The sequence below is a fragment of the Podarcis cretensis genome (genome assembly GCF_951804945.1).
Source record: "Podarcis cretensis genome assembly, chromosome: 1".
Classification (NCBI taxonomy): domain Eukaryota; kingdom Metazoa; phylum Chordata; class Lepidosauria; order Squamata; family Lacertidae; genus Podarcis; species Podarcis cretensis.
Genome location: NC_137170.1, coordinates 136914904 through 136934013, shown reverse-complemented (window position 1 = coordinate 136934013; position 19110 = coordinate 136914904). Strand labels below are relative to the sequence as shown.

At 39.7% G+C, this 19110-nt stretch overlaps 1 protein-coding gene across 6 annotated transcripts in view; it reads right to left on the bottom strand.

The window, feature by feature from the left end:
• Nucleotides 1-1282: 1282 nt before the first annotated feature.
• USP40 (ubiquitin specific peptidase 40) overlaps nt 1283-19110 on the bottom strand; it is a 51490-nt gene continuing 33662 nt past the window's right edge. For 3 of the 6 annotated variants that reach the window (XM_079976141.1, XM_079976138.1, XM_079976140.1), the window contains 13 exons: nt 17891-17979; nt 15870-15956; nt 14076-14112; nt 13167-13231; nt 12078-12152; nt 11574-11700; nt 11063-11157; nt 9274-9392; nt 8728-8793; nt 8318-8528; nt 6082-6177; nt 5230-5321; nt 1283-3983 (listed from right to left, as the gene is read on the bottom strand). In XM_079976141.1, coding sequence (XP_079832267.1) covers nt 3875-3983; nt 5230-5321; nt 6082-6177; nt 8318-8528; nt 8728-8793; nt 9274-9392; nt 11063-11157; nt 11574-11700; nt 12078-12152; nt 13167-13231; nt 14076-14112; nt 15870-15956; nt 17891-17979 — 1268 coding nt within the window. In that variant the 3' untranslated portion in view covers nt 1283-3874. Of the gene's footprint in view, nt 3984-5229; nt 5322-6081; nt 6178-8317; nt 8529-8727; nt 8794-9273; nt 9393-10928; nt 10970-11062; nt 11158-11573; nt 11701-12077; nt 12153-13166; nt 13232-14075; nt 14113-15869; nt 15957-17890; nt 17980-19110 lie in introns of those variants that run through there. The other 3 variants (XM_079976139.1, XM_079976143.1, XM_079976142.1) reach the window with 2 other exon arrangements.

Genomic DNA, 19110 nt, shown 5'->3' with positions numbered 1-19110 from the left:
ACTAACTTAACTGGAATGTTTTCCTTTTCTTTGAACATGCTTTCATTATCTTTGAGCATACCCATGTGCCATATCAAGCTGCTTTTAAAACCCCTTTCCATTCCACAAAGCAGTTTATCATGCAATGTTGGGTTGGCACCTCTGTTTTAGAACAGAGTGTGAAGCCACTCTTCACGAGCCACTGGCTCTTCCAAGGAGATGTTGGGGTACTGTTTACCACAATGTAATATTAACATTGTGCATTTGCACTTTAACATTTTCTTCAAAATTCGGTTTTGCCAACCTTTCATGGTTTCTTTTGCACATACTTCACTATCAAATAAATTGTTTCAACCCAAAAAGGCAGTTTCCTGCCAACCTAGCAGTTTGAAAGTACATCAAAGTGCAAGTAGATAAATAGGTACCACTCTGGTGTGAAGGTAAACGGCGTTTCCGTGTGCTGCTCTGGTTCACCAGAAGCGGCTTAGTCATGCTGGCCACATGACCCGGAAGCTGTACACTGGCTCCCTCGGCCAATAAAGTGAGATGAGCGCCGCAACCCTAGAGTCGGTCACGACTGGACCTAATGGTCAGGGGTCCCTTTACCTTTACCTAAAAAGGCAGTTATTAATCTATTATTGAAACAAAGCACCTGGCTCATAAAAAGTGGCTTGGGCAGGGTTGGGCAATGGGCTCTGTGGGGTGGTGAATCCTTCCATCTGTGAGGTAGTTTTTTCTGACCTACTTAAAGAAGCAGTTATCAAACTGTTTCTTAAAAAACCCTCTTTGGACCTGGCCACTAGGGCCAACTATCGACCAGTCTCAAATCTTCCATTCCTGGACAAGGCGATTACATGATTACTTATCAACTCCAGGCACGCCTAGAGGATGTGAACCATTTAGATCCCTTCCAACTGGGATTGTTTCCTCACTGCGAGTTACAGGGAACCAGGCAGAGGGCCTTCTCTGCAGTGGCACCCTCCCTGTGGAACGCCCTCCTATCAGATGTCCAGGAGATAAATAACTATGTCTGATGTTTTAGTATGTTTAGTATGTTTTCATATGTACTGGAAGCTGCCCAGAGTGGCTGTCTGGGGAATGATGTTGATAAAAATAAAATAAAAATACCGGCTTAAGGATGTAAAGTTGTGGTAGAGGGAAGTCACGTGGGTGAAATATTAGTTGCGGTAAAGGTATGTCAGGGGGTTTTGTCTATAAGTTTGTTTTTGATATTGTGTTTATTGTTTGTATTGTTTGATCTGACATATTAAAAAATATAAAAAATAAAATACCTTATTATAAATACAGTACAAAAAAAACATTTAAACTCTTTATTTCTTTTGCAAGTACAAGAAAAATCAGACTTATTAAAAATTAACTATAAAAAATTACTTGCATTGTAATACAATACCAGAACTGCGGAATCCTGGACATTCCATTATAAAGGTATCACTTTTCACAAAATGTTCGATTGTGGAACGTCCCATAATTTTATAACAAAATAATCAAGCCAACATCACAAGCAACTTGGTATTGGCTTCCTGCAGCCATTACTGCATTACAGTTTATTAAAGGCACATAGTTCCTTTTTGTATATAAACGTGTCTGAGTCTCATGTTCATTAAATAACTTCATAATTTTTAAAATAAATCTCCCAGGGGATTGCTTTATGAGGCAGTATTCCCAGATTCCTCAACGAGCAGCCTTTTTCTACATCTTCGGTGCCTCTTTATGAGATCGGGGTTCCATAGTAGGTAGACAGATGCTGAACATTCAGCATTTGCTCAAATCCCAAGTGATCACTACATGAAGGATTAAGGAGGATCCTCCCCACCCCCAGGTGTGATTGTACAAGCTTTATTAAACTTATTTATACCCTCTGATACAGCATGCTATGACTTGTGTTTCCGCCTTGTGACACACTAGATATTTTAATATGTCAGTTAAGATACTTGGTTCTGGAGAATCCTATGTCAGTACAGTGTCTGGATAGGTGATAAATTTAAATCTATACTTCAGTTAAAAATGCAAACAGCAAAATGGTCTTCAAAATGTGAAAACCCAATGAACAGGAATAACTTGCTAATAGTTCTATCTGTTAGTAAACTGAAACCATGACAACAAAGTCTGCTTACACAAACACCTGCCTCTTCCTGCCCAATCCCAGTTACCTCTAACTCAATTTCAATTTACACTCTGTTCTCCAAAATATGTATTCAAATACCAATTTTTAAGGCTAGACCATTATTTGCTAGAGTTCATACTGGGGTGAAAATGTACAGTGTACATTGGGACAAATACTTTGTGGAAATAAGTTATGGAGGACTATTGACAAAAACATTTTTGGAACATTTCGCTTTTTCCTTAATTATTTAAAAAATGATTCTGGGGGACTCTGGAGAAATGTTTCTATGATGTTAAATATGCTATGCACCTATATCCTGGTGGATTCTGTTCATTCACGATATATGGTTCCCAACAGGCATTTCAGAAATTATATGAACAAAAGACATACATTGACATGAGAAATACAGGCTGCCTCTTAGGAAATGATATACAAAAAAGGTCAGCAAACATCCTGATATTTACTTGTACCCTTTCCCCATTTATTTAAATCTCTGTTTACTTCAGTAGTACACCACATTTCTGAACTCCGCATTGTTTATATAGGATTGCACAGAATGTTGGCAGAAAAATCTATTTCTACAAAGGCCTGGTTTAGACCATATTTTCCTACATTCTCTCTCTCATACGTGGCGAAGAGCAAGAGTATATTGTCCTCACAGTCCACCCAACACACAGATTCCACCCTTTAGGATAGCAGCTGTCGATATATGTGGGCAATGTTTCAGGAAGGTGTATGAAAGAAGAAGAATGTCCCAGATTATGCCATGTTACACTGTATGCATTTAAGCCATAGGCAAACATTTCTCCCACATGTGGTTATCAGGTGGGACAGGAATTCCTTCTGAGTTGGGTTAAAAAGGCATAATCTCACTTCACCCAATGTGCATAGAGAGACGTTTGGGCTGGTGTATTTTGAACCAGGCCAAAATATATGGTAAACAAGAACAAAGGGGCAGGGGAATATGCAATACACATATGTGCACACATGCATGTAAGCGCATGCGCGTGCGCGCGCACACACACACACACACACACACACGTGTCTTCCACTTGAACAGTAGGAACTTTGGATCCAAGCCATAGGCTACAGCTATTTCTTTTTGCGTGTTATATTGTTTTTTAGACTAACCCTATAAATTTTGGCATCCCCCCAAAATAAACTTGGATCTAATTACTTGGGAGCTAATCAAGTTTGGAGTTAATACTTAATGGCCAAATTACAGCACAGAAAAGTGTGTTTTGAAATTTTAAATTTAGCATTTCTCTAAGCACGTAATTGTTTTGCCATAGGCTGCTTTGCAGCTCACAGATTTTCCAGCCATAATCAATGGTGTGAAAAGGGGGATGCATTAAATTCAACTAATAGTTCTCACATTTTGTCTGAAGAGTCACTCCCATGGGTGACAAAAGTTTCCTTCTGAATTCACTGCGCATGTTAACGTTTCAGGCTACATTTTCATAAATATTTTCACGTACATAAATCCACGAGGGGAAAAGCAATCACTGCAGTGATAATACTGCATATGATCAGATTAAAGCACATGGTTATTATAACCAACCACTGAAAGATTAAGGTATTTGTATATGTTCTCATTATTAAAGTGCAGATACCCACCCTGATAGTAAGTGCTTGAACTATAATAGAATTAAAGCACTTTTCCTAAATAGGATAGAGCGCTTGTCTCAAGGAAGACTGTTCCTTGGCTAGCCAAACTGAGGCAACTCCACTCTATTCAATAAGATACAAGGTTTGTTTAGACCCAGGGAGTCAGCTGAAAACCCCTACACTGATGGAGAGTGCCGCTTCAGGTTTACGATTCTTAGCCATCTTTTTTTCAGAGTAGTGATCATTCTGCAGACAGTCAGGCTTCTGGCTACTGGAAAACAAAAAGCAGATACACTATTAAAGTTAGTCAATCAAGTATTAGAAATATATGCAAGGCAGACTTGAGTCTGGAACACAAAGCTCTTTAAAGCAGGGGTGAGTAACAGGATCTGGCTGGCAGGCCACAGCTTGAGCTCTCCCAGCAATTGCAGGCTATTTTGATGGGCATTTCTACTGAGGAGAAATGTGGAATAGTATCTTGATGAACTGCTCTGGGAGGTGAATCATAGAAATCCATTGCAAATAAATTCTTTCTGCAGGATTTTTCTTTATTGCACACATGTAATATGCAAACCCTGAAGTGTATATAATTAGTATCCTAAATGTGCTGTAAAACACATAAACATGAATCCTGTATTAGAAAATTGGGCAGAATCCCAGCATATCATAGTGGATAAATGAGTTCATTTCCAAAAAGGCAAGGTCACTACAGATCAATGGGTTGGATAAAAACAGCCTGTTCTGCTCTTCGGTTGATGCCATAGAAGCATTCCTTCAAACCCAGAGTTGAAACAAAAATAGACCAGCACATTCATGTGGTGTTAGTTAATGCTGGCTATGATTAACTTTAACTAGATCAGATCCTATAATACGGTGGTTTAAAATTTCATTTTTCAATTATTCACATTCTTTCAAAATCAATTTCATTACCTTGCAGCAGACCAAACGTACAAACAAGTGCAACTGAATAGCCCATGAATTTATGGCATTGAAATCTAAATCATAATTCATCCTACTAACTTTTGAGATAATACTTTGTTGTAATTAAATCTTTCATTTGACTCATTGAACATCATATGGAAATAGCGCTGAGTTGTTTTCTAGCCCTGCATATTCCCTGATGCCAAACTGGTCATTGCCCAACAATGCAAGCAAGTAGATGCTTTACAATAATCATTTGTAACCCTAACATCTTTTCTAGACCATGCTGTTGTCTTGAATAACACATGTTTTGGAGAGAGTGAGACAACAACCAGAGTTACATTGTTCTAGAACAGATGTATGTGCAGTCAACAGAAATGTGAAACCTTTCTATATAACAAAGGCTTCTTCGTTTTGTTAACAGGCCTCTTTTCCAATTGCCTATTCAAATTCAAATTCTACATAAAATAATCCAATCACCACATTTGAGGACACAACTGGATTCATTTTACTGCTTTCTATGTTTAGACAATTTATATGGGCTTCTTGCTGAGAGAAAGGCCATGGTATAAATTCTATAAAAAACTAAGATATACCTTGCTTTTTCCATAGCAAGTTGCTTCTGCATTTGTTTTCCAATATCATCTTTCATGGTACTGAAGTCTTTACTGTCATCAAGCAGGAGATTCTGTTGTGCAAATTAATGAAATAATTGTGAAAACAATTCCTAATAGTACTCTCCTTATAAAGGCAGATACATTTTTACAAGTGGTATTTTTTACTAATGACATTAAACTGCATTAAGTAATGTTATTAAGAATGAAAATTCTTCGCTATTCTTCGCTACAAAGAAAAGAAATTACATGACCTTCTTCCAAAAATTTCTTGCGAAAGCACTTTCCTCAGTTGGAAAGGAGGACAAAGCTACCCCACAGTGCTTATTTATAAAACTTCTATCCTGCTTTATCAGATCAAAACCTCTTAACACAGCTAGAAGTTATAAGCAGAATAGGAATGCCCCTGACAGAAATGGGGAGTGATGGAAAACCAGATCTCCCAAAAGAAAAATCTCAAATCGTAAGTAAAACAAAAGATAGGCTACCATAAATGAACTGGCCTCATTATCTACGGCTGCAAGATACACCAAAACAGAATTTAAAAGCACATAATTTAGGGGCTCAAAAGCACTGTACACTTCTGCACACATTCACCTAGATTTTGTAATTCACAGCTTATTAAATCTGGGTTGTATGGAGATCCAACACTGTGGATCTTTCTCTTTTCCAACTTTGCCTGCAGCAACTTGTACTCCCTGAAAAGCCTCTTTCAGTGGTTTATGAAAACCTGCTAAAACATGTGGGCTCTGTTATCTGGGGATGCAGTGGTGGTGGTGGAGAAATCACTTGGAATTAAGCAGAGGAATTTTGTTGATAAATCAGTTTATTTACCTTCACACCAATAATATCTCCATCCTTCAGGTTGTAGGGGCTTAATTGTAAACTGTCACCTTTCTTCTTCTTTTTTCGCTTTGAAACTTGCTGTGTCTGAATGCAAATGAGAACATGAAAAAAGCATCATAAACTAACAAAGGTTACTTGTGATTTTGGTGCAGAGAGTGAGACTATTTTATATTCCCTGTATTTCCAGGTAAAAAATAAAACATGTTTTTTACAACTGAAAGGTAATTTAAAATTTTAAAAACAAAAACTGATTAGGGGTGAAGATATATGGCTTTGCTAAAAAAAAAAAGTCCTCAATAAACTTCTGAGGATAAATATTCATATTTATTGCTAAGTGTAAATGCTTCCCTGCTTAGGAGCACTAGAAATAGATTACGTTCTGCATCTTGAGATTTTGCAAAACAAAAATCCTTGCGCAATGGGATTTTGTTTCTCTATTCCACACCTCCAGTCTACTGGGCACCCCAAAATCTGCTTCAGAGGGGTGCCCAACCCTCCAGAACAGGTTCGGGGATGTGGGGTGAAGGAGAGGAGAGGAGATGAAGCTCAAGTCCCACTTCATGAGCAGAAATCCATTTACACCACATTGGATCTCATCCACTATCATTTTCCATGTCTCAAATATTAAGCACGTACGTGTGTGTGTGTGTGTGTGTGTGAGTGAGTGAGAGAGAGAGGTATTTTTTTAACACATACAAATGGGGGAAGGGAGAAACATTTTTCCCCCATGTAAAATGTGCCACTTCCCATTTTAGTGGGGGTTTTCAGGGTTTTCCCATTTGGCTTGTAATCTTATCACATACACAAATATGATTGGCTGCATGAGGATGATGATGACAGCATCACATTAAAAGCCAGTGTAGTGTAGCAGTTAGATTGTTAAGACTAGGACTGATGAGACTCAGGGAGATACCATTTAGCCTTGAAGCTCACAGGGTGACACTGGGTTAGTCACTGTCTTTATCCTGCCGCACAGTTTTGTTTTGAGAAGAAAACACATTCTCTGCCTCAAGCTCCTTGGAAAAGGGGCAGAACATAAATGTAATAAAATGTAAGGTAAAAGGTAAATGACCCCTGGACAATTAAGTCCAGTCAAAGGGGACTATGGGGTGTGGCACTCATCTCACTTTTCAGGCCAAGGGAGCCGGCGTTTGTCCACAGACAGCTTTCCAGGTCATGTGGCCAGCATGACTAAACCAGTTCTGGTGCAATGGAACACCTTGATGGAAACCAGAGCGCATGAAAACGCCGGTTGCCTTCCTGCTGCAGTGGTACCTATTTATCTACAGTGGTACCTCGGGTTACAGACACTTCAGGTTACAGATGCTTCAGGTTACAGACTACGCTAACCCAGAAATAGTACCTTGGGTAAAGAACTTTGCTTCAGGATGAGAACAGAAATCATGTGGTGGCGGTGCGGCAGCAGCGGGAGGCCCCATTAGCTAAAGTGGTACCTCAGGTTAAGAACAGTTTCAGGTTAAGAACAGACCTCCAGAACAAATTAAGTTCTTAACCCAAGGTACCACTGTACTTGCACTTTGACGTGCTTTCGAACTGCTAGATTGGCAGGAGCTGGGACCGAGCAACAGCAGCTCACCCCATCACGGGGATTCAAACTGCCGACCTTCTGATCGGCAAGCCCAAGAGCTCAGTGGTTTAGACCACAGCGCCACCCACTTATCACTGATGGGATGAGGCCTCAAGAAGAAAGCCAGGGTTTTTTGGTTTGTTTTTTAAAAAAAGAAGTGGTGCCATAGCTGTAAACCAGGGAAAGAGAAAAGGCAGTGAATTACCATATTTACTTGAATGTAAGATGCCCTTTTTTTGCCAAATTACGTTATGAAAATTAGGGTGCACATTAGATTCAATGGCACATTACATTCGAATAAATACAGTATGTTAATTTTCCTTGACTGTTCCCATCACCTAATCAGATGGAAGAAAGAATATAATGTGCACCTGTTTTTGACAAATTACGTTGAGAAATTTAGGGTGCACATTAAATTCAATGGAACATTACATTTAAGTAAGTACAGTAGTGTCAGTCAGCAAAAAGAACAGGTAAGAACAGTATTAAAAGAATTTATCCCGTTTCTCTCTCTTTCAACCCTTCCTGTGTTAAATGTCATTGTTACACAGACATCTTTTATTTAGATAATGTGAAATGTCAATTCAAAGAATTGTTGACAATATTGTTCCATGTCTCTGGCATCTCTTAGCTTACCCAACTACATATTGGTATCCATTCAAACTTCTCAGGAGAATATTTAGCAATTTCAATTTGCTCCGCTGGTAATGAATAGTATGAAGCAATTCCTTGTCTCAATGCACATGCTGTACACTCTTTGGAGATATCCCATACCAAATCCACAGGATGGTAATAATCTCTTTCCCCTGGTATGCCCATCTGCACTCGCAGAAGCAAATCCTTTGGTCTGTAATAAGAAACATACACAATGCAATTAACATTCTCAAAATATATGTCTACATTAATGTCACAGACTCCATAGATTCCCTACTCTTTAAAAAAAAAAGGTACTATAGAAGGAAAATTCAGAATAATTGGGATTTGAAATAAATATTTTACAAGGTTTTCTAAAACCGGTTTTGATGAATTGTGGCTGAATATCTTACCCAAGATTCTCTTCCTTGTGTAAAGGCTCTATACAAATTTCCACTCTGTTTCCTAGTTTGAATTTACTGAAAAAGAAACATAGTAAATATTTTAAATTCAGAATAGGAAAGGCAGGATAGAAGTTGGATTTTGAAATATCATAGACTGTCAATTTAATGTTGCCAGAACTACACAAGGTAGTTAGAAATCCTCCACCTAATTTATACAGACAGAACAGATTACCTTCCTGAAAAGAATTAATCAAAAAGAGGTCTAGGCCACAATCAATGATGCTTAGTTTGTTTTAATTGCTTACGATAGTAAAGAACAACTGAAAGAATGCTTGCAGGACAACCATACACATGCCTACTGAAAAGTAAAACCCACTGAAAACTTTCTTTTATGAAACTGGATTTCAGCCTCAAAGTACGTGAACCACAATCCCACCAAATTCAAAGCGACTTACTCTTAGTTAAGTGTGTAGGATTGCAGTGTTACTTAAAAATAATGGTAAAAATATATTGCATTAAAATTTATTTAACTGAATGTTATACATAGAAACCTACTGGAGTTGCTGCTTATTGTTTCGTAAAAGCCTGCAAGGGCACTTATTTTCCATTGTCCAAACTCGGAGAAACCCAGGTAGTGGAATACTAAGCTCTTCAGAGAATTGCAAAGCCATCACCTGAAAAGAAAAGTACTTTGCTAGCAATTTTAGAATAAATGTTAGTTTAAGCTCAGAAAACTAGTAATTTTCTAACTTGCAGGACTACAAATGTAAGCATAATTTTTAACCACCACATCACATTTCTTTTAAGAACTTTACTATTTCCCCCAATATTATTGAAATGCAATGTTGCAGAGGATCCTAGGGATTTTTTTATTTTCTGTTAAAATCTACATCACATAAAATCTTCAAAGGATAATTCCCCACACTGCAACCTCTATATGCAGTGCTACTGGGAGCAGATCTTAGACTTATACCCACTCTATTTTTATGCATAAAGCTTAACACCAGAATCAGGTGGAACAATGCTTATTTGAGCACGGAAACTTCGGTACACAACTGGCTTTCATGTTACATTCTAGTTACAAGGAAAGGCAGAGGAAGGTGTACTAGTCCAAAACCCTCCTCCAATCATCTCAGTGTGTAGAGGCTCATAGAGGCTCCTTTACTATCCACACTAGTCTCACCAAACAACTGTTGTCTCTGGGATGTAACACAGGCCTGGTTCACCCATCACATTACATGATACTGTAGTTTAATGTAAATGAGTAGCAGGCCATTGCAGGCTGCTCAAAAGTTTCTACAGCATTTCTCCCCTGCTCCTGCTACACTGCAGAAAAAGAAACCGGAGTCTTGACTTGTTGTGTTGCCTAAAACTGGCTCATGGCTTGTTTCATCCAAACATGGCTTTGTTTGTTTGGACGAAACTAATCACAAACTGGGGTATGGGCAACCCCCCTCCTGCCATGCCACAAGCCAGAATCTGTTGTCCAAACGGGCCTTATGGTTTCTGTTCTCCAAACAATTTACAGTGATAAGCCAAGATCAGAACTTTTTAACATTTATGATTCGAGTGGAGAAAAACTCATTCATATTAAAACATAGTTTGTATTAAACTATGTCTTAACTGGACTACAGCCAATTTTCCATGTCAATGCAGTGAAGTCTCAATGAAAGTTCTATGTCTTGGGTTTTTCCCCCTTTAAGAATTCGTTTACTGTTCAGGAACTTAGTGGTAGAGCACACAAAAGACATTGGGAAGGTGTCCAGGATTAAACCTATTCAAAAGGGTTTCAGATAGCAAAACTGAGGAAAAGCACTGTCTGAGATCTTAGAAAGCTGCTGTCAGTTGCAGAAGGCAGTTCTGGACTAGATGGAGCAATGGCCTGATTCATTATGAAGCAACTGTTTATGCTCATGTTTCACCTCACCTAAAAGTTTCCCGTTAATTAAAACTGACAATTTCACAAATATTACCACCAATCTCTTACACCCTACACAGGAAGGACACATACACAAAAACCATTAATAAAGGAACTTGTGTCAAAATGCAGAGTGGTTCTTGTGATACTGCATGTTCTGCATTCACATACAGAAATTGTAATTCTGATGAAAGTGTAACATGAGTCTTGCAGCTAAGGACACATGAAACAGATGACAAACTGCTAGGAGTGGATATTAGGAAGTGTCTCAAAAGTCCCTGGTTGTACTTACCACTGAAAATGGCATCTAAGCAAATGCCATATCAGAACATACTGGAGACAGAGGAAAGGAAATAAAAAATATATATTAATAGATCTTACTTAATGAGTAGATTTGTCTTCGCTTAACAAAATGTAGTATCTAACCTGCATCTTTAGGTCTTCCAGGAAAGCGTCTCCTGAGATTTCTATATCACCCACATAACATAGGTCAACTTCACTTTGTAGAAATGTTGGTGTATCTTTAAAGAACATCAAGAGTCAGAGTTTAATGAAATTTAGAGTTCTTCAGTTACAAAATTAGTAAAACATGAATTGTGTTAACAATAACTAAACTAAAATGGAGCTCCAAGCTCTGTGCTCTCCCTAACCTAATTAAAAGAGAAATAAATAGCCCTATCTCAGTGCCTTACAAGGGCTTCCCCTGTTTCTTTTTAAGCAAGTGTCTGGTCCAAGAAATGATTATTTACATTGAACTTCAAAAAATAATAATAATTAATAATAATAATAATAATAATAATAATAATAATAATTCAAATACAAACTCTTGCTGACATGGTGATACGGGGATGGCTAAATAGCTACTTCCAGGGCTGAAAATATATTTAGTTTTTGTTTTTGTTTGTTTCTGTGTATTGCTTGGAGACTTATAACTTACCTCCAGATGTGGACAGTTCCAGAGCTTCCATTTTTTTGCAGACAGAGTTTCCTTGGTCTTGCCTGTTCCTTTTGTGCCTTGACTGTGAGAAGGCTTTGTACCACCAGACAGACACTTTCAGGAACCCCTTTGGGAATGAATGAAAAACGTTCTATAATTTACTGCTACAAAGAAACAAAAAATGTGGGCTTTAGAACAGATACTAATTGTAATACTTCTGAATAAAGGATTAAACAAAAACAATGCAGAGTGCTCAACAGTCTATGATTTGCAGATAAATCCCAATGCCCTGCCCCAGGTTGAAGGATGGAGTGTTAGGATGGCACACAGTCGTCTCTCCCCCAGCCTTTATTGAAAATAAGCATATTTTTTTCAGATTTAGCTACCAGGTTTTCTCTGGGAAAACTGATTACATTACTTCAGCTTGCTGTTGTCACTGCTATGCTCAAACTGAAAGGCCAGCTTCCTAAATACTACACTTTAATACAAAAAATGTTATTTCACCTTTGGCGGAAGCTTCCCCTCAGCAACATTCAGTATATCCCCACTGCATATATTTAGTTCCTTTAGTGTGGCAGCCTGAGGAAACAAAAGTAAACATGTAAGAGAATACAGAAAATGCAAAAGATAGCAATGTTTTATCCATAAGGGGGAAAACCCTCCAAAGTTTGTTTCAGCAATGGGAAATCCTCTGCCCCATGACTGCCCCCCACCCCCCTGACGACTCAGGGGTGGAGTGGGTACCAACATGGCTGCAAAGGAACAACTGGGAACCTAAAATGTGTTTCTGATTGTTCCTTGGCAAGTGGGGCGCGTATTTATAGTGCTTGTTGGGGTGTCTGGTATCTTCTCTCTCTTCCAAAATAGATGTTGGCTTATATTACAGGTGTAAGTTCTGTATTACTTTATTAATACTATTGCTACAAGTCTTTGGTTAGAACAATACACCTGTGAGAAAAAAGGGCACCAAATGCAAACCCCTCTGGGATTAGTTCCACTCAGGAACTTCCAATCCGAGATCCTGAGTGGAGCTGATTCTTGTCAAAAGTGAGGTTTCAAAGTCAGCTGATTTCATGGTTACAAGATACACGGTAACTTACATTTCCGACTTTAATTTTCATTTCAGTTTTCCTTCTTGCACTACATCCTGCTCTATGTAATATTTTGCCTGACAAAGAGCTCTAGAAAGCCTGAAAGTTTGCCACATTTTTTGTGACCCTCTGGTTGTCCCAGTAACGGTATTACCCACCTGTGTACAAAAGAAAGGAGTGCACCTAACCAAAGCTCACACAAGAAAAAATAAATAAAAAGAAGGGAGGGGAATGTAAGGCAGTATACCCTATCTGCCTATAGCAGAATCTCAATGCCATTTTTAAATAAATGATTTCCAATTTGTAAAGGGCACTAAAAGTATTGAAGTAGTAATGGGTTAAATAATGGCGCTACAGTTGCACATGTATTTTGGACTAACAAGTATGTTCACAGGAGCTATAACCTTTATACAGTATTTACAAAGTCCTATAAAAGTAATATCAAAAGGAATACTTATGTAAATGAATGTAAAAAATGAATGTAAAAAATTAGCTTTTTTACTTCCTCACTTAACGCATCCCCAGCTTCATAGCACCAGTCAATCTTTCTCAAGTGCCAGTTGTCCCCTGCAAAAGAAACCAGGAAATCATCAAAGTGAAACATAAAAAATAACAAGAGTCACATCATGAATATTGTTCCTGCATATTTATCATTTTATTAAATACAGCGGACCACATACAATGGGCAGAGCCACCCAAATCCTCCTTGTGCTAGGCTGGGGGGCACTGAGATTGAGCAGATGTCCTTTCACTCTGTTCAGCTGGCATCTTGCAGGCTGCCACCACCAGAGTAGCTCCGGAGTCATGTGCAGAGCTTCCCCTTCTGCCCACTGAATAAAAACAGTGTTCCAGAGGCAGGGAAGGTCTGAGCTGGTATCTGGAGACCTCATCACTATTCCAGCTTGGAGAATCCTGCCCCCTCTTTCATCCCTGGTTGCTGTACAGAGCAGGGCTGCAGGTGTAGGGGTGGCCCTGCTGCTATGTGAAACCCCACCAGCTGGCCTTGCACTGCCTCATAAGCCACACTCAGAGAGCATCTGTTGATAATCAACACTTAATGTACTTAAGTATATTGAATGTAATTGATCTACTCAGAGTATGACTAACGTGGGGTTATCACTCAATATAGAGGTCTGAGGTGGTGTAGCAAGAGAGATGCCATTTTGAGAATATTGTATTTCAATTATACCAACTTAGCAAATAATTAGATGTGGGGGATTTTTCCTTAGACTAGGTGACTTTTAGATTCCTGCCAAAGCGCACTAAAATCACAAACAATATTTTGCCACTGTAAAGACCGCTTTATGGCACAATTCTTGTTGTTGGCTTCAAAATTTTCACAGCAGTAATATTTAATACCAATAAAGAACTAAAACAAAGATAATAACATTTATAATAAATTTATACTAACCAGTTAAGCCAGACTTCTTCAGCATTAAATTTAAACACTGAAAGAAAAATACACCATAACCAAAGTTAGTAAAATTTAAATACTGATGAACAACACTCACTCTGGTACATCATGACAATTTATTTTATTTATAAAAATATTTCTAAACTAAGTATTTCCCTGGCCACTCTGGGCAGCTCCCAACTATTAAAAACCCCTGATAAAACCTCAAACATTAAAAACTTCTCTAAACAGGGCTGTCTTCAGATGTCTTCTAAAAGTCAGAGAGTTGTCTATTTCCTTGACATCTGATGGGAGGGTGTTCCACAGGGTGGGCGCCACTACCGAGAAGGCCCTCTGCCTGCTTCCCTGTAACCTCACTTCTTGTAATGAGGGAACTGCCAGAAGGCCCTCAGAGCTGGACCTCAGTGTCTGGGCAGAACGATGGGGGTGGAGGCGCTCCTTCAGGTATACTGGGCTGAGACCGTTTAGGGTGTTTAAAGGCCAGCACCAACACTTTGAATTGTGCTCGGAAACGTACTGGGAGCCAATGTAGGTCTTTCAGGACCAGTGTTAAATGGTCTCAGCGTCCACTCCCAGTCACCAGTCTAGTTGCCGCATTCTGCATTAATTGTAGTTTCCGGGTCACCTTCAAAGGTAGCCCCACGTAGAGCGCATTGCAGTAGTCCAAGCAAGACAGTCCGTGGGCAGGTAGGGTCTCAGCCTGTGTACTAGATGGAAAGGGTAGACAGCTGTCCTGGACAAAGAATTGACCTGTGCCACTATGAACAGCTGTGAGTTCAAAATGACTCCCAGGCTGCATACCTGGCCCATCAGGGGCACAGTTACCCCATTCAGGACCAGGGAGTCCTCCACACCTGTCCGCCCCACCCCCCAAAAACAATACTTGTCTTGTCAGGATTCAACCTCAATCTTTTAGCCGCCATCCATCCTCCAACCGCCTCCAGACACTCACACAGGACATTCACCACCTTCACTGGTTCTCATTTAAAAGAGAGGTAGAGCTGGGTGTCATCTGCATACTGATGAACACCCAGCCCAAACCCCCTGATGATCTCTCCCAGCGGCTTCATATAGATATTAAAAAGAATGGGGGAGAGGACGGAACCCTGAGGCACCCCACAAGTGAGAGCCCAGAGGTCCGAACACTCATCCCCCAACACCACTTTCTGTACACGGCCCAGGAGGAAGAAGCGGAACCATTGTATAACAGTGCCCCCAGCTCCCAGCCCCTTGAGACAGTCCAGAAGGATGTCAGGGTCGATGGTATCAAACGCCACTGAGAGATCCAGAAGAACTAGGAAACAGAACATAGAACCATACAAAAACACACACACACAAAATGTTAAAACCAGGAATTAGGTCAGTATTGTGGGAAGATGTATTCTTAATTGTCTGCATAAGTCTAACAGCAAACATACAATTTAAATTAAAAACTACCACTTCAACCTTAAAAAGGCCATGTTTAAGATTTTGTTTTTCATTCCCTATTACACCACACAGAACAAAATAGATATGTCATTTGCTCATAGCCTCATTTTATTTATTTATTTATTATTATTGTTTGCTAATCTTTGATTAGACTGATCAAATTATGTAAACCTAAAAAGCCAATTCATTTTTGCATTTTAAGATTGATTGGTTTCTCCAGAGGAACATTCAATTCTGAACCACTGTCTACAACAGCACTACAGTGCTATAGTGGTAGTACTAGAGTACAAAGTGGCCATACCAGAATTTTGAAATATCTCTACAGCAATGTGTTTACACAGAATTTATAGCTCCTGTATTTACCTCTCTTACAGTTGTAGTCTCCTCCACCACTATCTCCATCTCTGGACTAGACTGAAGCTCATGGCCCACAATATAATACAGAAAAAGCTAGAAGAAAGATGATTAATCAGGTTTCTTGCTTCATATACAGTAAACTTAGCATACTTCACATTTTAAGATTAAGGCATTTTATGGACACATAATCCAATATGGAATATGGCAGCCATGAAAATAAGTCATCAAATCAGTTTGTAATTTTTGTAAAGTTTGGCATTTAGTGACATATCAATGACCTAAAACAGTAACAAAACAGTCTTTCAATTAACAAAAGCGCCCCTGTTTAATCCTCTGGGGAAGAATGTTGCTTATCACAGGAGATTGGGGAAATATTTCTATGTCTGAAATATGAATATCTGAATGTAAGCATCCATAATGTGTTCTGAATTTAAAATGAAAGTATGTGGCTGAAAACAAGTGTAAGTGCACAATCCTGTGTTCTTTGGGATGGTGTCCCAGGGGCTACAGAATTTAGTGGATCTCTCTCTCCACAGGTGGTGGTGGTGGTGGAGGAGATCCACTTGCAGACTGGATGATCTGCCCTTGTAAGCCCTTTCTCAGACAGTATGGGAGAGGGTGGGAACCACCATCTGTATTTCCCTGCCATTAATGCTCCAATAGCACAGAGGGCACAATGGAGGCATTCCCAAGGGTTAGATCAAATCCACTAGATCCAAAGCTCTCACATACGCCAAACACACTGCTGGAAGAAAGTACCCATATTTTTTGCTCTATAAGACGCACCAGATCACAAGATGCACCTAGTTTTTGGAGGAGGAAAACAAGGAAAAAAATATTCTGAATCTCAGAAGCCAGAACAGCAAGAGGGATCGCTGCGCAGTGAAAGCAGCAATCCCTCTTGCTGTTCTGGCTTCTGGGATAGCTGTGCAGCCTGCATTCACTCCATAAGACGCACACACATTTCCCCTTACTTTTTAGGAGGGAAAAAGTGAGTCTTATAGAGCAAAAAATACGGTACATTTATTTTCACTCCCACTGCACCAAAAAGAAAATATGCCTTCCCCTTACCTTCCACCCTGCCAGCCTGAGCCCACCAAAGCTTAGTGTATGACTGCTCATCCACCACTGATCCTCCCTCTCCCCAACTCAATAGGATTGCTCTGTAAATTCCTTTTTTCAACTGTATTTTTAGTTTGGGAGGGGCATAAGTTAATGGCAGAGCACATATACAAAAGATTATGGTTCATTCTCTGGTATCTTCAGCTAAAGGATCTAAAGCAGAAGGTTAAGAGTTACTTTTTCCCCTCCAGACATTATTGAGAGCTGATGCTAGTCATTCAGGCTACTATTCTGAACCCTGACAGTATAAGTTTCATTTAGTTCTATGTTCAATAACTAGGGAGCAATGGTTCAATACATTACTGTTACCCCTTATAAGATCACAGTTTTTCTGAACCCAAACAAACCAAAGGCTCTGTTGATTGCTAATAAAACATTGACCCAGCACTGGGATTTAAGGAAACAATTTATAAACAAGACACTGTTATGTGGAATTTCAAAGGAAACTACTAATATCCAGTACACTAGCTGTGAACAATGCAGTGACATGCCTTAAACACACTGTGGGTGGAATCTAACACTACCATTCTGCTTGCATGACTGCTTTTCATCCAACACAAGCTTCTGCTTATGTAAGAGGAAGCTAGGTGATTTTCACCCTACCCACTGTAGCCCTCTGCAAAACTGCTCCAGAGAGCTAGAGACCCTCTACAACAACATGGAAGGCGGTGCAGAAACTGAATCTGGGAGGGGGAAATGAAAGAAAATTGCCTCCACTCAGCTTTAGTGGAGGAATCAATGGGAACAAACCATTGGATTAAACTTCAGCAAGGCGTGGGTTTCACCCAAAGGTACACTTACCTCATTCTGCCACTAACAGTGCCAACAACAAAATGACAAGAATAAAAATAGTGACAAATGTTTCCAAAAGCCCTTGTAAAACCTTCTTATACAGTTTGTCTTACCTCAGTGGCTGTTGGAGCTTTACCAGAGCACAGTCCTAGAAGGCTTCCCATTTTCAGCTCTGCTTCTTTAACAGTATAATCCTCAGGCACTTAAGTAGCCCAAAAGAGGAACAAAGAATCATGCTTTGTTTTTTAAAGCAGTAATGTAAAAATTAATCAGGAAACTCCAAAACGCACTGCACCTCATACAAATTAGTAAGACTGGGTTTAGACTTTTGTTTCTGGCCACAAAGGTGGAAGTAGTTCCCCTGAGGCTCTCCAAAGCCTGAGGGAGGGAGGGGGGCCAGAGGAAGCTTATCCGCCCCCCCCCCCCCCGGAATTTGGAGGGGAGGGACGATGTGAGCCCGGATGCCGTCTGCAGCCAGCTTCTGCCGTCAATGGAGGTGGAAAACTTCACCGGAGGCAGGGGTGCAAGGCGCTGAGTTTAGCATGACCCTACCCAACGGCCAAACTGTAGTCTAAACCTCCCTTTAAATCCATCTCAGCCAAAAGAAGGGAACTCACCTTGAAACCTATCTATAGTTGGGGGGGGGCGCAACTCCCAAGAGACTGTGATCTACTCACACAGTTAAAAACTGGCAGTCAAAGTTGTTGAGCTTTTTTCAGGGAGGAGGTAAAATGTTGAGCTGTTTTTAGGGGAGTCACAATTGTTCAGCTTCTTTGGGGGGAGCCAATGATCTGCCAGTGACCTACCGCAGACGTCCAGTGATATACCAGTAGACCACGATCTACCTGTTGGACATGCCTGCTATAGATGATACCTAATAACACCATGGAAGTTGGCACTGATACACCCAGGAACCTCTGCTTCTCAGTCCTTTACTCAAAATAGTTTAACATTTTATCATTAATTATTTTTTCCTTTATTCTTTTCCATTGGCTGTTCATATTTCAGTTAGTGCTTGTACTATTATTTAACTATAAGGTATTTTTGATAAATACAATATAACTACTCTTCACTTTGCCAACCTACATAGCCGTTAGTTTAAAAAAATTATTCTTTCAAAGAACTTCATCCCCTGGTAACATGCAAATGCAAAGTTCCAATTGTTTTATTGTTGTTGGCAAATCCTTTGATCCGTTTCTCCAGATTTAATTCATTTCCTCTTTCTGTGAAAGCAGTTCACAACAGTTCAAAGATTCCTTTTATGCTGATCCTCCAGCTAAAACATTCTGCAGTTCTTGCTTCTCTCTCTCTCTCCCCCCCCCGCCCCCCCCCC